General features: G+C 42.1%; 1 protein-coding gene across 2 annotated transcripts in view; it reads right to left on the reverse strand.

The window, feature by feature from the left end:
• slc4a11 (solute carrier family 4 member 11) overlaps nucleotides 1-23,910 on the reverse strand; it is a 103,836-nt gene extending 79,926 nt beyond the window's left edge. For both annotated transcript variants that reach the window (XM_069661492.1, XM_069661491.1), the window contains exon 1: nucleotides 23,719-23,910. In XM_069661492.1, coding sequence (XP_069517593.1) covers nucleotides 23,719-23,755 — 37 coding nt within the window. In that variant the 5' untranslated portion in view covers nucleotides 23,756-23,910. The remainder of the gene's footprint in view (nucleotides 1-23,718) is intronic.
• Nucleotides 23,911-24,113: the final 203 nt, after the last annotated feature.

Raw genomic sequence — 24,113 nt, forward strand, 5'->3', positions numbered from 1 at the left:
TTTTGTCCAACAATAAAGAGCTTAAAACAATGCAAACACAAGGAAAAGTTGACATTTGAGGAGCTGCAACCATCAAATGTTTGGATTCCCAGTGGATTTTGCACGCACAAGTCACGACACAAATCGTCCAGAGTAACATTTCCGACACGACACAAGCCCACACTGAGCGCTGTCACAGTAACATTAAGGCTGCAGCACAAGGTTAAATAAACCGCGAGAGATCAGATGCACATCATGTTCCGCCTTATTAAGAACGCTGCATAAATGTATCACCCGGTTATCATCTCTTATGCATCAGTTTACTAAACCACAAAATCCTGAGTGAGCCGATTTGACAGTGAGGTGCCGCTGAGGCGGCTCCTCTGGTGTCAGATCAGTCGATAAAAGATATTTTGCTCTCCTCGCAGAGTGAGCAAAGTGACAGACAGGAAGAGAAGCGAACTGGTAAAACAACAAGAATACAAAGGGCTGCAACTTATCATTAATTTCACTATGAATTATTACCTTTTTACAGTCACAGGGCTACAAGAATGCAGTATTTTACTATATTTATTGGGTTTTTTTTGTATTCTATTTCTGTTTCATGATGTCATGTCTTGTGTTTTAGATTCTCTTTTTCAGCTCACATGATTTTTCTTTATACTTTTAGTTTAAGCCTTGTTGGAGTGAGTTTTAACAGTGACTCCTTCACTATGATTGTTGAGCATATGATAATCCAGGACTTGACAAATAATCGGAGTTCATTTAATCTGTGATACCTGTGGAGGAGCTCAGCATAATTTACGGTTAAAAAAACTTCCCACTGGTGCTCTGTGCCGGCCCTCGTACAGCCTCCGCCTGGAACGACTCAGTCAGCTCTGTCCCTTTAAGAAACCCCGCCCCTACAAGCCTGCTTTCTTCTGATTGGCCAGCTCTCCGAAGCCTGCTGAGGCTGCACTCTGTGACGTCACAAAAAACACTGTGTGAAACCTGGCGTTCACAGCAGCCTGCAGACTGAGCTGAGAAGCCTGGGGATTACTCCAACATACTTTTACCTACGGATCTGAAACTTCACCCACGTTTAGTCTGGACATCCAACATTGTAACTTTATATATATGTCTTAACATGTGAAACAGCATAATACCGCCTCTTTAAAAAAACATGTAATTTAAAGCTGATTTCTTTAAATTGAAAATATTACATATTTATTTCTGTCAGTTCACTAATTTATTATTTTATTAACTGTTCCAGCTCCAATGATAATCACACCGTTATTCCCTCTCTGTGCTTTCAATGTTCATTCATGATTTGCAGCAAATCACTTCATAGCATGTAAGCAAATAGGAACGAAATTAGAGGCACAACTTAAAGTCTCATTGGGTTTTGCAAAATAGGCCACAGATTTCTCTGACTAATAAAAAATTTATGAGAATTTGTATCTGGAAATTCACTGAAGATTCTTATATGCAGCCTGTTAGAGAGCAGTGAAACCATTTTCCAGTTCCCACGTGATAAATATCACGCATGCATCGTGTCAAAGGCTGCAACTGATTGTCAGTTTTATTATCAATTAACCTTAAACTAATTTATTAAGTGACTCCAGGACAGATCCTGTCATGTCTAAATAAAGCAGCAAACATTCACATAAGAGTCACTTGTGTCTGAGGACAAAGAGCCATTGTTTTAACAAACAGACAACCAGAAAGGTTATATAATTTTTTAGAAAAGGACTCTTTGAATTATTTTTTAGTGGTTGCAGTTGTAGTAATAAAACCTCAAAACAAAACACCATGACCTTGCTCCCAGTCACATGTCTGAGCTCCTCGTTCCTCATTCCCAACCAACCCCGTCACTCAAATCTCAGCCTGTTATTCATCCATCCCGTCCTGCAAACTCCCAAAAAAACACGAGGTGATCCAACCTTTGGGGAACATCCAGAGAGGTTTGGGGCTAAAACAACAATCCATCAGATTTGTTTAAATCTTTGGGCGGTTTTAAGCAGCTTATCGAGAAGCCTTTTTATAGATCTCCATCCCCGTATTGTGTTTTTGGTTCATTTCATTCTCTCTTTGAGCTGTGTTTTAATTTCTGACATTATTATTATTCTCTCTTTTTCTCTGCACAGAATTAATCCCATTTTTGGAGGGCTAAAGGTGCGAGAAAAGTCTCCAAACTTCGCACACAAATCAGAAGTGGTGACCAATTATTTTGGGTGAGACGCACAGCAGGGGCTCAATTCTAGAGACGTTCTAGGGGGCGCTATGGAGCTATTTTCCAACACCCTATGTACAACATTTGGTCGGCATAAGTATCATGTCAAGACCTACAAAAAAGCCTCATGAAACAATAGCCAAAACCAAACAGGAAGTCGGCCATTTTGATTTTATTTTGATGATTTTTTTTCGCCATCTAAAGAGGTCATACTTTCCTCCACGGTGCGTCATCTGATCCACCTCAAACTTGAGGACACAGATGATTAAAATGTGACGTTATTTGATTTGTTAATCAATTTATATTTTTCATGTGTGCGTAAAACACTTTGTAGCAGCTTTAAGGAGAACTATATGAATGAAACTTTACCTACTTACTTATGTACACTGCCGCTGAAGATTTGGCACAAGAATAGTTACATAAAGATAGTATTTTTAGTCTGCAGAGTGCAGAGATGTAAGAAAATCATTGAACAAAGGCAAATCTGTCTATATCCCGGAGCGGCTCTTCTGTCGGACTGCTTATTTATTTATGTAGCACATCATGCCGGCTTCCTGAGGACGCTGTGCTCCTCTGAACTGTCTTATTCTGAGTGCTGTGATCAGAAGCAGCTCGCATCATGAAGATTCATGCACTCTGCTTGTATTGAGCTGTTTGCCACTGACAGATGCAGGGAGAGATTTAGGAGGATTGGAGGGGAATGCATGTTGGCCATGTACGGGCTTTGTCAGATCAATATAAATACGGCGGGAACGATCCTCTGATGTGGGGCAACAAGCTTCACTTTAAGACCAAATAAAAAGGCTTTGTTCTAAAATTCAGCACGCAAATAAGTAACTCGAACTCGGGGGAAATTAACAATGGCAGGAAGTTTTATTGTCTGGGAGTGAGTAACCTGGTACATCCTTTTTGTAGACAATAAACTCCTAAATTAGACCGAACTGTTATTCTGCAGAAAGCAGAGGTTAAATGAGATGGATTACTGGTTTCTCATGAGTTTATACGATGTGCTGCACACACATGCAGATAGTTTTAGGAGCTGATTCAGAGCCTTTACATACTTCATGCTCTGATGGTCTTGCAGGGACAGGCTAATAAGCAGCCATGAAGGCTATTCCTGTGAAATCAGGAGCAAATTCACTTCAATTTGGCGCAAAGATACCTATAATGGGCTGGGACATCAGTAAATTAGAATGTCTTCTTTCCTTACATTTACATTTGTTTGAGCAAATAATTTGAATTTCAGAAAAACCCCTGTTGATTGATGTTGTGCTCTCTGCAGCCCTGGTAACTCAAATCAAACGTATGCAAATGATCTGATGGGTGGTGTGAGGACACGGGATGAACAAATACAAACAAAAAAGTGGTTTCTTTGCATGAAAATAAAAGTTGCATTCGTAAAAATTCCGAAAAAACTTTCAGGCGCAGTAAAAAATGTTGTTTTGTGTTCAAGCTTTTTAAACAAGCAATGATTTATAATGGATGAGCATGCATAAAACATCAGATAATTTCGTGTTTCTGTTCTCATTTTAGTTTTATTTTGAAGAAACTGAACCAATCAATGACACCACCGCATTTTTAAGAAACACAAGTCCTATCTGTGCGAATGACATCATCGCAGAGGCATGTCATGACATGCAAACTGACACAAGTAATGTATTGTGCTTCAGCGTTGCCCCTTATGTGAATAAACTCAGTCCCTACACTACTCGTTTATGACAGCTGTGTGAGAATACAGCTTCAGCCAGCCAACCAAATAATGCTGCTCTCAGTGTCAGCAGATGTATAAATAATAAACAGAGACGTTAACCTTGCATGCTCATGTTCCCACACGTATACTGAGTATTCGAGAAACACAAGTGCATAATGACTGTGCTGTACTTCCTTTATCTGGTGACACCTTGTTTCCTTGTGTAAAGATTTGGCAGCCTTATCTACTTTCCTTGTTTTATTTTCATTTTCTAAACTTTTGATTGATGGTGGCTGGCAGCCTACGGTAACGTTGGTTGTTGTGAGGGTGGCGGCTGCAATGGCGTTCATGATGGTGCATGTCTGTTGAAAATAATTGAACAAAAACCCCCAAAATTTTACATAAAAACATTAATATAAAATATTAGTAGCAATTAAATCCAATGTAATGAGGTGCGTCTTATTTGACCAAGTGAGTATTAACGTCTGACCTTGACTTGAGGACACTGGGTCACATGACGTGAAACAAAAAATGTCGATATCGTTATCGCAATATTGAATAACGTAAATGCACATTGCAGATTTTTCTCATATTGTGCAGGCCTAGTATTCAGTGTGTCCGGGTAAGCTCAGGTTCAAGTATTCAGGTTTTGAAAAGAACAGTTTGTCGCTGAGTGAATAAAGCACCTGTTTTATGCAACGTTAGACGCCACATGACCTCTTCACCACTGACACAGCAGCTACGAGTGAGGCTGAGGCCAACTGAGGCCATGTCCACACGTACACGCGCAAAACGTAGCTTTTTCTCTGCGGCCAGGGTGAAGACTTTTAGAAACTCAGTTTCCGCGGAGACATGCAGACGGGGTAAACGGCGTTTTTGGCTCGTGACGTCAGGCTGTGCGCCGTTATCTCCATGGCGACGCGTCATGTGACATAAACAGTGAGGACTTTTTACATGTTTAAACATATATGTACAGTTACTCGTCTACTATATTGAGGAAGAAAGGCATCGGGATAGATTTTTTCAGACTTTTAATTGGTCATGACTCTTCTTCTTCTTCTTTGCGTGACTGGGTTATATCGCCACCTGTTGGTGTGGCATTCTCATGACAGCGTTTCTGTTGTGTTCTTGCGTTTTCGTTTTGGACGGGGATTTATTTTTTGGAAATTAAGGAGGCGTTTTCAATAATACCCGTGTACGTGTAGACATCGCCTGAATTAGCCTGAAGCAACTTCAGTCTTTCCTCTGACTACAGTTTGCAGGACTGCGGCTCGGGAGCAACAAAATCACACCGAAGTACAAAATTGTTCAGTCTACCTGCTGGTTAATTCCAACCAATTTTGAATCATGAACGTTACCGCCTTGCCGTTAGCATTGTCGACACCTTTTGTGCATATGTTGTAAGATTTAAGTTTTGTATTTTTCTGTAATGTAGCAATTTGTTACTTGTAACATTCTTTCTCAGCCCTGCAACACAAACCAGTTTCTGCCCGTGTGAACTTATGCCCTGAACTATCAACAGAGATCTTAAGTTGCATGCAGCCCAAACCACAGCAGGACCACACCTATGTGTGGCTGTACTAATCGGGTGACAATGATGGTGCCTATTTCTGTCTTTATGCTTTCACACAGTCACAGCTGTAAGCCTGCAAAGGGTTTCAGATGTCTAGCCCGTGATCTTTGATTATGACAAAGAAATACTGAACTCTGGTGTAGGAATGCGTAGGAGCAAAACTCACTTCCTCATGCTCAACATGTCTCTTATAATGCAGCCATACAATACAGGCTGTGACACAACTACAAATAAGAAGTCTCTTTCCTTTCATCATTGCCCAACTCATACATAGACAAATATCTGTCAGCCAGTCGAGTTTACGTATCACAAAGCCACAAGCAAAGCAACAACCGCTCTGCTCATCACTTGATGCCGTGTCAGTACACGCCACGCGACAAACTCTTTCTTCCTGATAAAGCCGAACCTTAGTGTGATACGAGCGATCCGCTGAAGATTGCACCGCCTTGTCGCCTTCGCAGCGATTGTGGTTTTCTGCATCAGTGGGAGGACTAGAAAGTAGCGACGCAGCAAGTCACAGCTGTTTGACAAAGACATACCGAGGGGCTTCTGCAGTGAAAATGTTACCTGAGATGCTTGTGTGATTTCTGTCTTTGGAACCACAAATGTCCCTGTGGGCTACGATTGAAACCCCAGCCGACCTTCTCTCTGCTTTGAATCCTCTTTTTGATCCTTGAGTTCTCAAAAGAGCAAAAAGAAAGTAAAGGGAACATGACTTCGCACAGTCCATGAGAAGAAGAAACATCTGTGCAGGGCACATTCAGGGATAGTTTGAGTGATCTGGATGCCCCAGGCTAAGACTGAGATGAAGCCCTGTAGGTGTGCGAGTGCCCACATTAAATACGATTTACCTCCTCTCCTACCAAGTCACAGAGCAACTTCACAGCCCAACACTGCAGGACAGTCAGTCCTTCCCTACCAGGCGTGACATATAGAGAAGGAACTGTATAAACGCAGCTAGTTTCAGTAAACAAACCAAAGTGAAAGTTCTCTTCCTCATATTTGAGAAGATACTCGAACCAGAAAAAGCTCTCAAGCAGATACTTTATACTCTTATTTCCTAAAAGTGATGCGAGTGCAGTCCAAAGTCTTAATTCAGGGCACACAACTATGTGCTGTAAATCTGGTGGCCCCAGGCATGAGCTCGCTCCTGATGCAGTGTGCCACAATGTGAGACTAAAGCAGGAAGAAGATATATTTTAAGGGGAATGATATCAGCGGCTGAAGTCGAGGTTGAGCCTTATCCATCTTTAAAGTAGGATATGTTTTTTGATGGCACTCAGAGCGCCCCCTCGATGGATAAATTACATTCACCAAATCGGGAGAACAGTATGAATAAAAGCGGTTCTGTAGCTCAAGATGAATCAATAGTGGCATACATGTATAAAGACAGTTACTGAAGCCGTTCGACCTTTGTTTAATAACTCACTGTTGTGCTCAAAGGCTGCAGATGTAACGCACCTGATATTCCTGCTGCTGTTTGATAGCTTCAGGTATTTTAATCAAGTGAAAGGGAAGGACATTTTACATTCTCCGAGCAGTTGTGGATGGCTTTATTGGTAAGAAACACTCATTATTCTAACCCAGTGCAGACTGTGCCCTAATTGTATCAAAAAACATGTTTTGATGTGTATTTAAATGCTCCAAGACAACAGGAAGTCAACTTATACGACCCTCAGTGTGTGTATAAACCAGCCAGGTTGAAACTGAGCCAACCTTCCTCCCCATGCGGGCCGATCTATTGCAGGGCAGCCCGCTGCAGGTACATGCAAAACAGATGCCAGAGCCCCCAGGAGGGACAAACCTGGAATTTAACGGAGAGGTGAGGCTGAGAAGTGAAGAGTGCGAGAGATTTAAAGGCGCCCCTGCTGCGTTTGTGGGGGGAATCTACGAGGGCTGGGCCGGCACGGCGGAGGAGGCCGGGCCTTTGGTTGGCTAATTGTGCCCGCAGGCTGTTTTGGCACTCGTCCTCTCTGGAGCTGTGGTCGTTTGGAGAGCCCAGGCGGAGAGGGAATTCCTCTCCACGCTCTGCTCCGTTTGCTCGTATACACGTTTTAAACAGCAGGCCCACATTTGGCCTTTATCTGTCTCCCCTTTTACTCCAAAGGAATGTTAAAGTTCAGTCGGCATGCTAATTGCACACACATTGTAAATGGCAATTTACAGTATGTGTTTGCATGGTATTTCCCAAGAGGCACGGTCGCATACTGGAGCATGAAGGTAGGTGAGAGGGTACATCTACACATTGTTTTCTCAGGTCAGAGCCATCATGGAAACATTTACCATGATGCATTTCTGTGCTTTAGTACTTAAGTCACTATTCATGTAAGCATGTACAGTAGATATGAGAAGGATGGGACGCCAAAACAAAACTGATGGCTTTCACTAGAGCAGAACTTTTAAGGTGACGCACCCGCTTCTACATCCCGACCGGGAACCCAACATGGCCTACCTATAGGTGCATTCACAACAAAGCGCTGTTACATTCGAAACTGAAACTACACTGCAACAAACTTACGCACAAGTCCGCACTTTTAAAGAGCAAAGAAGACGAGTGAGGGCGAGGAGGAACGCACAGGCAGGTCGGCCCATCATGAGAGAAGATGGGGAACATGCTGTCAGATTTTCAGCCGCATGAAAGAAAAATTCAATCGAGTTTAAATTACAATCACCAAACGTAACATCGTGGTTATGGAGATTTAAACATCAGTAGCCTAAGTTGAATCAAACTGCAGTAGAGGTACACACGACTGACACATGCAGAGGCTCAGAAACAGATCACATGGACAGAAAGCAGATCCATTAAATTGATTACATTTATCCTCACGCACACCCCCTAGAGGTAGCTTTGGGAATCCCAGCTCTAGACGGTTTAGTTAACAAATCAAGTTACAAATTACATCCAGTGTTTTCATGGAATGACTATTTTTATATTTGTATTATGGAAAATATTTCAAAACGTACATTACCCTAAAAATAAACGAGTAGGCCTGCAATAAAACAGAAGAGGTGATATGGTAGTTAGTGACCTTGACTTTTGACTTTCAAAATCAAATCAGTTCTTTCTGAGTCTAATTGACAGGTAGTGTCATTTAAAGACATCTCCTGAATGGGAGAACGGGATGTGAAAATTGGACGGACGAGTGTTTTTCAAGGGCATGATGTCAGAGTGAAGTAGACCCTCGACCTCTTGGGTAAAAAAGTAAATCACTTCACTTTTCCTATCAGACCTTAAGTGTAATGTTCTCATATTTAATGTATCAACGCAAAAAATGTTCTGTGTGATCACAGCGACCTTTGACCAACAATTAGTTATCACTTTATCCTTTTATCCAGCGAGATTTGTGCCAAGTTTGAGGAATTTTTCTCAAGAATGACGGAGGGACAGACAAAATGCCTCCTGCCACACATGTCGCAGGTACGGGTAAAATCAGCTAATCCTTAATGACAATCAGCTTCACTTGTTGCTCTACATTAAGCCATCCAGAGGTCAAATAAATAGATGTGAAAGTGTGAATGTAAGAAGACAAGAGCTGTCGTAGGTTTGCATCTGTAATTCAACTAGTAAAACTGTTTCTTTATGAAGAGTGCGTTTGTTTGTATTGAGATCCTTTACATTGTCTGGTGAGGGCAGATCCTTACAATCCTGGCCTGGGAGAGCCTCTAACGGAGCTGCTGGTGAAGGGACCTCTTTAATCTTGTCCCGGAAAAGCAGCCAAAAATGGATGGAGTGTTTGCTCAGGTCGGAAGCCACCCCGGCGGTCTACAAGGAGGATTTGTGTTACACTGTAACCCCCGAGCTGCTAAAAGCACGTCAGACCACGTCGCTGAGCTGCGGTGTAAAGCCAAACGTGGTTTAGATGATGTAATATGTGAGGAAACATGATTTGGCTTGATTCTTCAACTCATCATAACCTCACAAGGTCACAGCCTCTTTCATCCGGCTCTATCAGGACAAGTCTTTGCTCGTCTCTCATCACACTCACAGGCTCACACTTTCACTGCAATTTGCCACTTATTTGTCGGGTCCTCCTGTCACCAAAAGCCTCCCGACAGTTTGATTACTGTCCATACTCTGTGATATAATATGATACTGAATCTTAAACTGCAGGAGCTAAAAAATCTCAACATCTAGAGCGACACATTTACTGCAGATGTGAACCTTAAGTTTTACTTTAGACTAAAGTACGGACCCCTTAAGCGGACATACATTTTATTTGCTCTGTTTTCACGTGATAACGAATCATTTATTTAGTTTTCTCAAGATCTTGACTTATTTATCTCGTTATCTGGACAAAACACTGCACAACCTTAACGTCAGATGATCACGACTCGTGTCCCCAGAGTTGCAAAAGCACAAAACAAACATATAACAAGCTTAACTTGTCCTGGTCTGTAATATCAGTGTCCGGCCTGTTTGTGAGAAAACCACGTTTGTTTGTTTTTTGAGAAAACAATAAATGTCAGTATCTTCCTGTTTCTTAACTCCTTTAGGACAGCAAACTGAACATATCTTTAGGTTTTGGCAACACAAGACGTTTGAGGATGTCAGACTGTTGGGACACATTTTAGAGAACAAAAAACTAATGAAAGAAATTGACGAGATTAATTGACAATGAAGCCTTATTAAAATCCATTTAAGTCCATATTACAGAGCATTAGTCCATAAACCAAAAAATAATTGGGACCTTAGTAGAGATGGGTCATTTTTGAATTTCAAATATTTGAAGTTCTAGCCATTATTATCTTAAAAAATATATTTTTTCCATTTTTACCGGCATCTGAAAGCTGTTTGATAACCACCATTAAATAACAAAAGAAGAAGAAAGCCTTAGTGCCAGGGGTCGGTAAAGCGGCTGCGGCGCTGTGAGATTCGGAACCAGAGAAAATTGCAGAAGCTGTCAGAGAGTTCTGTGTGGAACAAAAATGAGGTCAAGTGCCAACTTTGAAAGGTAAAACCAGCACAGTATGACAAGTCTGTGTATTATATGGGAAAGATGTACAATTTATTATACCCCGAGTTTCGATTTGGGTCAGTGTGCGCCGACAGTTGGTGTTGGTTGGATTGAGAGTTGTTCCAGTTTGACATGCCCAGTTGGGTTTGGTGAAGTCGTTTTGTCAACAAACCGCAACATTCTGAGAGTGGGTTACCATGACAACCAGCCTATACTTGCCTGCGCTCCATCAGTACGCCCAACTTTTGTTCATGTAAAATAAAGCAAAAACTTATGTCAAGGTGAAATGAAAAATGTCATTTTAATCCTTTTAGATCACATCCTCGGTAATATTGTGCATCTATTTGACAATATAGGCCAAAAAAATACAGAAAATCCATTTCTTCGTATTCTTATATCAAAATCCGATCATTTTTTCTTCTGGTAAAACTAAATTTCACGCGTGCTTACGTAAGTTAGCACCAAACAATTTCAACCAATCAATCTGCAACATTTAGCCGCAGAGCACCAAGAACGCTCGGTCAGTTAACTAGCTACTGCGCTGCGGAGAACGTCCGTCTACGCCCACTTCTCAACGATCAAATCAAATCCCTCTAATGATACGTCCCGCCTGCACGTCCTGTTTCACTCGGAAATACGTCACGATACGGAAGCTAGATACTCTCGAAATGCCGTTTCAGCTCGACTTTAAATAAGAAAAAGTAGGCAACAAAAGTCAGTCCTGTCAGCTGATGTCTGGGCAGTGTGGAGCTGGCAGTTGGCTTCCGGAACATTCTAAAGACTGAAACAAGCAACTGCCAACTTAAAATGTTGGGCTGAGCTGGGCGTCGTCTGGGCAGTGAGCAGCCACCTTTAGTTAAAAATTCTTTCTAGTTCCAGCAACTTCTTATGGCTTTATTCAATACTATTCTGATACTGTACTTTACTGATTTGTTTTGTTTTTTGGGCCGCTGGTTGGACATTTATCCAAAGTATTTATGTACAGCAAGTACTCACTTTTAGAGCAAATGAATGGTCAACTGAAGCCAAATATTAAAAAAAGATTTCTAATTTCGGCTTATTTTTCTTAATTTTCTTACATATTGCAAACATCTAGTCTTTAAACTGTTTTGGCTTTTGAATAAATATATTTCACTAATTGGTTTTCCCCATACCGACTAAATCTCAGAGATACATATTCTTCTGTCCTGTACTGAGTAACATTTGAGAGCTTTTCAATATTATCTGAATGAAACCAGCAAGTTTTTTATTTTTGTTGCCAATTAAGTCCTTAGAAAAATCTACTGAACTAAACAAGCCCGTACTGTACTCTACTGTCCTCCAGCCAGGCATCCGAGGTAAACCACATATTTCATGAATGCTTTTATCCAAAGAACCTTGAAGTACAATGATTCACATGAGCAGTAAAAAAAATCTGTTCATGTCCTTCAGTTTCCTTGAAGCAGGTTGGTAGAAATGAGTATTCAAACTCAAGGATGAAACGAACCACATGTTTGCAGCGAGCATGTTTTCAGTGCGGAGAGGCTGTTGGAAAAGAATAATTAAATCTCTCTCTGTCAAAATATCTCAATTATACTGTAAGTCTCCTTCTGCAGGATTCATCCTGCTTCGTCCGTTTTATCCACGCTGCTTTGTATTTCAGACGCTACACTGTCGCTTAAAATGTTCTCTCTGTGTCAGTCAGTCCACATTTACGTCCACGCAAAGTATACTGGTTCAGCTTCTTTTCTAAATATAACACTTTGTTTGATGAAGGGGAAGCGCTGCTGGCTCGGCTGCAGACAGCTGTGTCCCCGGGCACGCCGTCTGACGTTGGTGATGTCACAGAGGAGCCTTGACCACGTTCTGGCTACGAGCGGGCTGTCTGGCAAACAGGTGGACCCGCTGTGTTGATGCTGGACGGAAGTGTGAGTAATGTGCACTCAGCCATATGCTGCTGATGTGGTGTGTGTAGGAGTGTGCTAAAATGTGTTCCCACACCTTTATACATCTACTTGATAGGGAAGACGCAATTTAACATATTTCCAATACAGAGCATGAAACGGATGTGTGTGCATAGAGTGTGTACGTAATTGGGCTTTTACAACAGACAAATAAAAACATTTCAGTTCCATAAAAACTCAAGAGATGTCTCCATGTGTTTAAGAGGATTACATATTTAATGTGTGTCTTGTTTGTGCATGCATGTACGTGCAAATGTGACAAATACTGCAGAAAGAAAAGTTGCTTTAGGCAAAAAGATGCAAAAAATCCATCAGCACAGAGCCACAGGCGAACCTGACCAAGCCTCTTAGCATAACGCAGCAACTGCAAACGCACGAGCTCACACAAGAATATTTCAAACTGTAACAGCCAGATGGCCGTGCAACAGGTCTCAACTAAGAAACAAATGTTACTCATTTTCATCAATTGTGTATTTGAGAGGAGAGATCGGTGCATAAATTCAGTCCCGCGGCCGTTCTGTTCCCCGCTCTGTTTATTCTTCTATGGCTGAGAGATCCACGTCTCTGGGTGTCAGGTCCACACACTGAAAAGCTCTGCAGTAATCCCCTGGTCCTTTCACCTGAGAGGGATTGATAGTTATAGTGAGCCTGCTACTGCGAGCCCACAGATGAATCCGGCCCTGTCTGCGGCGCGGAGAGAGACCAGGCGTCGTGACTGAGGTTAGCGCGGGAACACGCACCAATTTACACCCGTCCACCCCCGGCGCTTCATCATTTTCCTAGCCCATTTATTCTCGTCCGTCCTCCCTGCATCTATTTGTTCATCCATTTTTCAGAACTCTCCCTGCTTTTGTGTTCTCTTGCAATCTGTAACAGTCACCCACAGGTTCGGGATTATGCACAGGTGCTGCAGCAGGGATGCTCTGCCGTGTGAGTGAGTGAGTGTGCGTTAGTAGTGAAAGAGCCAGGCTCACCAGTGGATGAGCTTGGGAGTGGGTGAGTGACCGAGGGTGTTGTTCTACTCCACACACACAAGACGAGCGCTCGCTGAAGAAATTGCCTCGATTTTTGTAAAAGATGGGGGGGGGGGGGGGGACGCCAGTGCTGGGGGATTCCTGCTAATTGCTTGCACATTCCCCTCTTCCTCTGGCTCGATTAAAGCCAGGCCACCATCTCCCTCTCAAGTCTCCGTTCTCTACTGTATGCAGCTCCAGCCTGCCCGCCATCCGACGGCATATCTCACTGCTTTTTTTTTTTCCCTCCATTTGTGGTCTTCCCCAACAGAACCACTCGCACACACACACTTTCAGCTGAATCGATGTGAGGCGGCGGGAGAGAAAATGCCGGTGCAAAGTCTCGTCTACAAACAGTACATCTGTCTGGCTCCGTGTGAGAGCTCCTCTTACTGTATGTGTTTGCTGTGCACGCTTTCCGGCAGCACACAGAGGACGTGACATTTGAGATAAAATATAAGACGCAGTCGCCAAATGAGCTGAGTGCTCAAACCTTTTTAATATGCAGGGTCCTCAGTGGAAATCAAACCACTAACCTCAGCGGTGTCAGAGCCCTGCCCTGGTCTGTTCTGGAGACATCTCTTTGCTTACCTTAGTCGTGTCCCGCACCGCACGGACTGAATTTAAATTAAGCCACCTTTTGCTACCTACTGTTCTCCAGCACTACAGTATGTATCACTGCTAGCCTGCCTGTTTTAATCCTCCACCTACACAGGTGAGCCGGGGTTTGTGTAGTCTTCTGTCTATTTTAGGTCTTGAGCCTGCTCCTCACACTGCTGTTTCAAGCGTTTTGCCCCTGAACAACCCGGAGTGTAAAATATGTTGCTACGTAGAGGGTCTCGGCACCAGTACCACCTCCGAAGTCACGCTCTTCCCTTCTACTACAGGTGATACATGAAACTACACAAAACACGCTGGTTGGTGCTGCAGCATATGATTGATGTCACGACATGCGACAAGGACGGAAAGGACACCAGACACAGTGTGACGGAACAGTGCAAAACACTGCTTACAGACAGAGGCCACACACGGCATGTGTGCAAACCCAGCATGCAACAGCTGTATGGAAACAGCAGCTCGGCATAAATAACCTCGGAGAATATATCTGCAGGACTCGTCGTACAGCACGATGCAACTGGTTTCTACAGGTCAGATCTAGTTGGAATTATCCAGAGTACGTGTGTCTGCCTGCTTTTGTGTCTGTGACTATTTTTACTCGATGTGGATAAATCAAACAGCAGGGAAAACAACAACAGCAAGTTAGGCTGCAGCACTTGAAGATCACACACTCCTCACTGCGAAGCAGACTGTTTATTTCTTCTGCGACAGCTAACAGCTAACAAAGAGCGATGGAGAAACAATGTTTTGAATGTGTTTTAAATATCTACTTTGAAAAACAGAGTCAGCCTTAAAGTGGTAATCTCGAAGTTCTCTTTGGCGGCACCTGTGGTGATAAACAGTAATTGCAGGAGCAAACTTCCCAGATATCCAGACAGTGTTGCATGTGTGACGTCCACGGTTGGCTCCGGTTGTAACTCTTGATTTTCCTGGCTGACAGTCGCTTTCCTTTTCAGACTGTTTGCTTCATCTGAGCGTCGAGTTCGTTTCTTTTTCTTTGGATTTTCACTTATTTTTGAAGTTGTATCTGTAGTCATCCATCTTTTCTTTGTTTGTTCAGCCATAGTAGATTACTGTTTACTCGCAACACTTGCAGAGAGCGGAAAAGCAGCCGCTTAGCTCCGCCTACACTCTCTGGCAGACCAACCACTGCTGGCTGATGGGAAACGCGTCACTAACTGGGCGCCGCTTGTTCAGACACCCAGTCTATAATACTGCAAATGCAAAGGCTTTCATCAGTGGGCCATAGGCTCAATCACCATTGTGTTACCTCATTCGGCGATAGAGACTCAACATTTATTTAAATGAAAATCTTCAAGATTATTACTTTAATTCAAAACTTTAGGTACTGGTCTTTAGAAAACTCTTTGAATTTGAAGAATCATCAAAAATATAAATATTTATTTTGATGATCACCCAGCCTTACTGCCAAACTATTCAGCACATTATATACTACTGTTTAGCCACATAAAAAGGGAAGCTTAACAATCGAGGTTTCACTGACACATCCTCAATCTTAAAATAATTACTATGTTGGTGAGAGGCTGAACATATCAGAAGAAGGGCAGAGCGCCGTGTCCACCATTCTGTCTGTTGGATTTTAAATTAAATTCACTGCAAAGGAGAAAGTACCCGGCACAGTACAATTTGTTCTGTGCTGTGCCGCCTTGGTTAACCATACAAAGCTGTATTAAATAGGAACTGAGAGACACACCTCGCTGATACTCAGTACTGCTTCCTGTGCTGTAACCTGTAGAGGAAGCTTTAATCTGCACTGAATGGGTGTGTATATGCTAGCAGGAGGCGGTAAACTGGAGCTTAATTACATAACGGCAAACCAAAGCGGCGTGTCATGACCAGAGACAGAGGAGGACCACCAACGTTGTGTGTGCTTTTATTTCCTAAACATGTGCATTTATTTCTGTTTATGTGGGTTTAAATACGCCGTGTGAGAGATTACTTCATGCCCGTGCCTGCGTGCGTTCATTCCTGCTTCTGCCTGACTCGGCGAATGATCCTCCACTTTAAATCTACAGACGACAATCTGCTTTATTCCCGAGTTAAAAGCATCTATTGTGTTTTCAATAAGATTAAGACGTGACCTCCCTGTGATGTCAGATCAAAGTGGATCAAATCTACACTAAAGGGCCCCATAAGGTCAATGTCTCATCTTCTACTTCGACCCACTGAAAACCGCTTATATAATAATAATTCAAACACATAATCTGATGCAAAGCAGACTAGAAAACAAAAGAACTATACATGCAATATTATGAATAATTGACTGTGACACCTACTTCCTTTATAATCAGGGTTAAAAAATGCCTTCATCCAGACTTGATTTATGATTACTGCTTGTTCTCATAGGATGCAGCACGCTGGTAATTTAAACTCCACTATTTGACTGCTAAAAAAAGATGTTTTTCTTTTTATTCTAACAATAAAAGATGCTTTTTATACGGCTGGAATTAAAACGTTTGCATGCAAGTAGCATGTGAATAACCATGTGGCAAGCGTAGGGCTATTTCTGTGCCTGTTGCTCGGAGGGACAGGCTGCTGAAATAGCTTGTAGGTTCTGTATTAGGGTGTAATTTAGAATAGATTTAAGTTATTCCCTGACGCTCCTCTTTATTTCCAATAATAAAGTCTGTGAGATGACGTTTGGCTCATTTTAAGTATATAGTTGATTTAAATTAGAATTGAATCGGTCAAAGAAAAAAGGGATTATGCACAGGAAAGTTATTCAGTCAGATGTTGCTCATAATTTTCTAATATTGCCGGTCAGTGTGATTTATTGATTGGAATATGAAAGAATGATTCATAAGTGTTTGAAAATTCATTATACAGAAAAGTATTAATGACTCACACAGAACACAGTCCTCATGGTGAAAACACAGCTTAGAAAATGCTTTGCAACACGAGTGAAAGAATTATGTTTAATGTATACTGCGGTGATTAGCGTCTTCTTGAAATATAAAACAGACAACTTCTGGTTGAGTGGGGGAAAAAAATTCAGTTTCAATCCGTCAGTTGTGGTAAAAGTGGTTCAACTCGAGCGTCTCAGTCGTACTCATAATAACACAAAGAGGAGGCTGTGAGACCTACAAGATTATATTTAGTGAGGCTGTGTCTTGACCTGAGTGAAAATGTGTTAGACTTGGGTGTAAAGAGAAGGGCTGCAATTTACCACTATTTTCATAATCTTCTATGAAACGTGAGTAAGTAGAGGAAACTGCTCTTGTTTCCCACAACCCATGTGACTCAAATTTAATGTCCTATCATGCATGACAAAGAAATATAATAAATCTTCATATCCAGGAAACTTAAACCATATTTGCTTTCAATCAAAGTTAACTAAAAATGATCAATACATTTCTGGGAGCAACCTCTTATAAGAGATTCCATGGAGATGTGTTGGACTGGTGTCATCAGCTGTTTCAATGTGCTGACAATAGGGCAGCAACTAATGAATATTTTCAGTCGATTAATCTTTTGATCAATTCTCTTGATTGTTTGACAAGAAAAAAAAAAGGAGGTTGATAAGTTTTCCACCAAAGCCAACATGTCCAAGTTTTGAACGTTGCAGAAGTTGGTGCAGCTTTGTGCGACACTTTTTGGAAGGTGAAATTAAAACTGCATCAAGGTCATCCAGATAAGCAAGTGTCAATATTAGGGATGTTATTTATTGAGCGCTTAACCTGACCGATTAATACTATCGGTTAAACAGTTAAAAATTGGGAAAAAAGAAATAAATTGTTGTGTATCTCTGCGGTACCGTCTGAGCGGGTATTCTCCACGGCGGGTCTGACAGTCAACAGACAGCGCACCACACTACATGTCGCTATTTCTCCACCAAAACCAGTCGACAAACTGTCTCCTGCATAATAAGGACTGGGGTAGGCCTTTTTAATTTAACTTACAACAAAGTCTGTGTTTTAAAAGTTGGGCTAAATACAACTGCAAGACTCGTACGGCAAAACTGGAAGAGCCCCAGGTGTCCCACTGCAAAGGAATGGACTGATGGAATGATTCATCATATGGGGGGGAGGGCAACGGAGATATGGGGTCAATCCTGGCTACATGTTAAATTTAAGTTACAACAGAATGATAATGTGAATGATTGTATATCTTTCATGTCCAAGCTCGTATGTTATGTAGAGGAATGGCTGTCATATTCTGTATAAATGTCCTGTCGTGTGTTCGCACCATTAAATGCTGCATTGCTTAAAATGTTAAAAAAAATGAATAAAAAATTGGAATTTCAAAAAAAGGTTTCCAAACATGCCTGTTGTTGAAGTATTGGCTTAAATTAAATTAACATTTACACACGAGGCACAGAAGCGTAACTTCATTAATTATTTGAAGCTCCGCCGTCGTCAGGATCGGACAGGATCTTATGTTTATTAAAGTTCTGTGTGCTGACCATCAAAGAAAGATGGTCTGTAAATGTTTATTTACTTACTGTTGCTGCTGGATCACATGGCTGAACCATCCAGTGCATGCCCAACGGACACTGGACTGGGCTGTTTTTCTAAAAACGATATTTTATTCTTATCGGTTAACGTTTAATGACCGGGGGGTCGGTAATCAGTCATTATAAAAATTCTAAATTAGCATCCCTAATTAATACACAGCAGTGGACCTGAATCTACTAAAGGGATGACAAGAGGACAGAGCATGGTTACATTTGCAAAATGAGCAAACAAAATTGCACAAAAATACCAAACAGCTTCATCGCTTTATGGAAGAAAATGCAGCTTCACCACGGCACCGTTTACCTGCACAACAACAGAGCCACACACGTCTGACTTCATCATCTACCACCCTGATTCTCGTCTGTGAAGGTTCTCATTCATTAGAATCACCCTGATTATTTTATGAAAAAAATTAGGACAATGTAAATTTGGTTTCTGGATAGTCGAATGCAGAGAATGTTGTTATCGGTGAAAAAGAGTGACACAATCCTCACTTAAAAATAGATACATAGAAAGGCACTACTCAGTAAATAACGGCCCATGCTCACCGATATCTGCCTTTAAATTGTCAGTAATTTATCACGTTGACCAATTGCGCTTCATTTAAGGTACACCGCGTAATTAAAAAGATGCGATAGTGATAAAAACGTAATACATCATCCCTGAAACACCGCCTGCACTGCATGCACAAATGACAGGAAGTGTTCTCATCACGCTTTCAGCACTGCAGGCCTGATTATGTAAAAAAAACAACTCTAGCCTTAAACACTTTACAGCATTAGAATATGTCGCCTGGTTTACCTTCTTTTACCCACAATACACACCTGCCTGTGTGTGTGTGTGTGCGTTCAAGTGACCAGTAAGAGAGGGAGAGTAAAAGATGAAAACAAGGACGAAGATGCGGAAAGACAGAGATATAAAACAAGAGGGTGTGTGTGTGTGTGTGTGTGTGAGTTGTAATTGTAATGAGTGTGTGGTCGTCTTCGTTCTGTGTCCCTTGAACTGTGCATGATGAGTGTCTATGTTGACACATCTACATAATTGTTTAGCGTGTGTAAACCAACAAATTATGGAGATAGAATGAGTTGTGTATATAATTACGTGCAGTGTGTACGGACAATATCTGCGGCACAGTTGGTGGGAGTGTGTGTTTCTGCGTGTGCAAATTAGTGTGTGTGTGTGTGTGTGAGAGAATTTTTCAAAAAATGCTGATGTGTGAATTTGCTTGTGCGTGTGTGGCTGTCTTGTCGTGTCTTTCATGGACGTGTTTTTGTGATTTTTCAGCGCTGATGTGTATGTGTGTATTTGTGTGTGTGTGGCACTGTATAATAATTTGTGTGTGTGTGTCTGTGTGTGTTTCTCCTCTGCCCAGATGGCTGTGCTCGGAGGCTGGAAGCTTCTGAGATCTGTTGCCAGCGGTGAATACTGATCAGAGATCACTGTCACATCTACTGGACACACACACACACACACACGCACACAATCGCACACGCATGCACACGGGAACACGTCATCCATCTTCTCGCACACACCTCCACTTCCACATGGTCAAACTACTAATTCACACGGCCACTATGTGTCCTCCATGCCGATATTTCCTGGCTCTGCAGGTCACGGCTGCAGCGCTGATTACCCGCCTGTCTGTCACACCTGAAGATTGACACCCTGCTGTCAAGAAGCAGGGAGATTTCTTTATGTTGTCATTATTCTATTTAATCAGAGAGGTTTTAAAAAGACAGCAGAAACGCAGATTAGGCTTATCCGTCGTTTATTGACCGAGCAGTTAATTAATTGAGATTAATCGAGGAAATCAGCTGATGAATCAAAATGAAAATGATCGTTGGTTTCAGCTCTTTCATGAATATGTCTTTGAAAGAACGAAAAATAGACTTTGTCTTGTGAGATGCAAGAAATGTCCAATTTTGGGAAGTTTATATAGTTTTAAAATATCATGAAATCCACAAGACTATGTTTCCGATATTGATATACATCATGGTCATTTTTAACCGTACAAATACACAGATCTGGATATTTAATCCAGCAATGTGCTATCCACCTTTGTCAGACCATAAAAATCAAACCAATAAAACAAGAACAGCAAAAGAGTAACTTTTTTTTGGTTTAAATTTGATTTGTACAAAAAATAATATAGAAAATCAATTATATTTAACAAATATTTGATTTTAAAAATGATTTAGTTTAAAGTTAATAGTATTAGTTAACTTTTAACCTAAGTAGAATGGCTTCTGCACAGGCCAATAGTCTAGACATCTGTGATACGCAAGTGCATACTCTTTATACATCTTAAAGAGCAGCTCCAGTCATGTTTTAATACTACTTAATAAATTGTGTCTGATATGCTCCCTAGGCATTAAAAATCCCCAATCTGCATAGGCCCCACCCACTATGCAAATGTCCAACTGGCCCCTCCGTCGTTTAGCGGCAACATGTTGAAACTCAGCTAGCTTGGAATGTTGTAATTAGTAGTAGTGAGTTTGCAAAAATTACGACGACGGTTACAGCTGGCTCGCACATCATCATCAAGGGGTTGCCATAGGTTACACATAATGATATGCATAGCGTCACCCCGTCCATTAACGGGATTGGCTCCTTAGGTTTGTGATGTCACAAACCTGCCAATCTGAAAACGTGTTGTTCAGCCTGTCCCTGGTACACTGCAGTTTAAAAGCAGACCATGGAGATGACTGCTGATGTTGTCCCTGATATGTCTTGTAGCACATGAAGAACACCACATGGAGATGTTCACAAGGTTAAACACTTGATTTTCACTGGAGGGGGGCTTTAATCAATGTCTAAAACTATAAGAATGGTGTCAAAATATACCAAAGCATCATGTCCACTGGGCATTTATACAAACTTTGCATACATTTGTGCAAACCAGAATTTACTTCATCAGCAAATACATTTAAAATATCAAAAGCTAAAACTTAAATAACTCTATGAACGTCGTAGCAATGCTCACAAGGAAGAAATCTTTATGCAAGTCAAATTAAAATTTGCATATTGAAAAAAAGTCTGAGCCACTTCAAGTTTCACGACAATCCAGGACGTAGCTTTACTGTAATCCTGCAGACAAACAAACGTCATCCATAGTCTCCTTGGTGGAGATAATAATCACCTATGCTATATGTTAAATATCAGCTCTTATATACAGCAACAATAACAAGTAGCTTACATCTAATCCTGTGTGACGTCACTGTCGTAGTTAAAACATTCTGTAAATATTCCCACATTACACTGTTACAAGTAACTTAATGTACCCCTCAGTATTAATGCAGAGACTCACTGCAGCATCATTACACTGTGTAATCATATGGTGGGTCTCTGTGGTAATTTACAGCTCCATAAAATGAATCCCACATCTCCTGACCTCCTCCCACAGCGCCAGCTGCTCCTTCACCTGTCAGCAGGTTGCCTCTGATAATGACACGATCTGGAAGATTGCCTGCAATATGCTGCAATAAGGCTTCGCTAATGCTCATATGTGACAACGCGGATGAAAATATTTTCTGTAACACTTCCTGTGATATGTGTGAGCAGGTTTAGCTGATGGACAACATGTTCCTGTAACGAATGCAGAAAGGTGCTGCGACGAAAAGCCCCCCTGCTTCGTTTGAAAATCCAGAGGGCGGTAAAGTGAGTTTGGAAAACAAGAAATCCAATCCTCTGGCAAAGTAATTGTTGAGTCACTGGTGCTGATCAATAACTGCATCAAATTCCTGCAGATACTTTGTTTTTTTCTTACAAAAGGGCAATAAAACATTAATACATGCATTGAAGCCAAGGTTAAATAAATGACACGGAAACGATTGTAATGTCAATTAAAGAGACGTTTGGTTTTTCTTTATCAATATCGACCCTCTTCATACCTCAACCTCTCCTGTGATTGCTAACAAACCTTCTGATACCTGCCTGTTCACTGGAACCAAATTGTTGCTGCAGGGATCAAACCTGTCCTCTCCGCCTCTAATCAGCTCTAAGCAAATGAATACAAATTACTCTTCAGGGGACGAGCCACAGCAGTGTCCATCACGCCCCAACACACACTCTGAGGTGTAGTTAGTGTGCACGGCGCGTGACACACACACACATTCCCACATCGCACGAGAGCACGACTAAACTCTGACAATTATATACACACACACACAATCGCACACAAACACAGATATATTCCCACTCTTAATTCCACACACAAAGGGTTGTGTACTACAAACAAAAACACACAATTAAAAGCTCAGATGATTTTCCCGTGCTTGATTTATTCCCACAAACAATCCTCATTAAACACACACACACAAACACACGCTGAGACGCAGTATCCCGCTCTGCCTTCCCAGACAAAATGAAAGTGAGGAGGCAGCCGCATCACACCTTCAAATGGGCTCCGGTCTCTCGGAGGACTTTCAGCGAAGGGGGGAACCTGCTGCTCTCCTGTGGCTGTCACCAACACTAATCTGTCTCTCTCTATATCACACACACTTCAAACAGGCACAGACACACACTCGCGCGCAAAGATGCCAATATATGGATGTACACTCCTTTTTTCCCTCCATTTTTCATGCCCAAAAACACATGCACAAATACACGTGCACTACACACAAATACATGTGCACGCTCACACACTGCTTCTTGTGCTGTGTTGATCTCCCCCCCCCCTCTCTGTCTAGTGAGCGCGCTTGCACGAGCTCCGTCAGTGCAACACATGAGAAAGTGCATTATGAGCCCGGGCTTCCTCTGCATTCCAGCTGTCTCTGTTCGACAGGTAAACTGGCTTTCTGCGGGTTTCATTTTTCATGGTTCAGTTCCTAAACTGAGCAAACACAATGCAGGAACCTCTGGTGTCGCATACCAGAGATAAACAAGAAGAGGAAGAAGGAAAAAGAAAAACGGTAAATGCGTACGCGTAGAAAAGGGCAAAAAAAACATCTGCATTTCTGTGAGCCCAACAGGGCTTCTCGGACCCCTCCTCCTCTGGAAAAAATAAAAACAGGATTTCTGTCACAAACAGAACATTGCCTAAGTACACAGAAAGAGCAAACAGAAAAAACACCAAGTATGTACAGTGGAACACATGCACAGCCAAACATCTGCCGTCCCTCAGAGTGGAAGTGGAGGTGTGCTGCACATGTTTTGCACAGAGGGGTTCTCAGGTTTCACTAGGTAGGGAACCCCAAGGTTCTCCCAGTGAGCGCTGTGTCGTGCTCAGCTTCAGAGCAGCTTCAGAGCATGGATCACTTACCCGAAGGCACGAAATGAAGAACTTTGTTGGTCTCCATGGCTGAGCAAGTGGTGGCGAACGCACACTTCCTCTCTCCAACCGCCTTCCCCCCCAAGTCAACCCATCATGGTTGTGTTATCCTGTGCTGATGAGTGTGAGATCACCTCTGCTCCCTGGCTCTGCTCTGTTTCTGACTGCCTCTCAGACACATGCAGTGACTCAGCCCCGCTCTGCCTGCCTGTTCACTGACGCACCGCTGGGTCCTAGTGCCTTCTCTTTTCCTGCTCCGCTTCACCATCCCAGCTCACAGACAGCAGCCTATAAGAGGCCAGCATGCAGCCAGGCAGACCGCACGTCAAGACACACCTCCCCAACACAACACATGCAACATGTCATCCTGTTGTAGCGTCGCCAAC

Source organism: Semicossyphus pulcher, unplaced genomic scaffold (assembly GCF_022749685.1).
Source record: "Semicossyphus pulcher isolate SPU_LCO1_2020_fin unplaced genomic scaffold, fSemPul1.0.p SCAF_14, whole genome shotgun sequence".
Taxonomy (NCBI): Eukaryota; Metazoa; Chordata; class Actinopteri; order Labriformes; family Labridae; genus Semicossyphus; species Semicossyphus pulcher.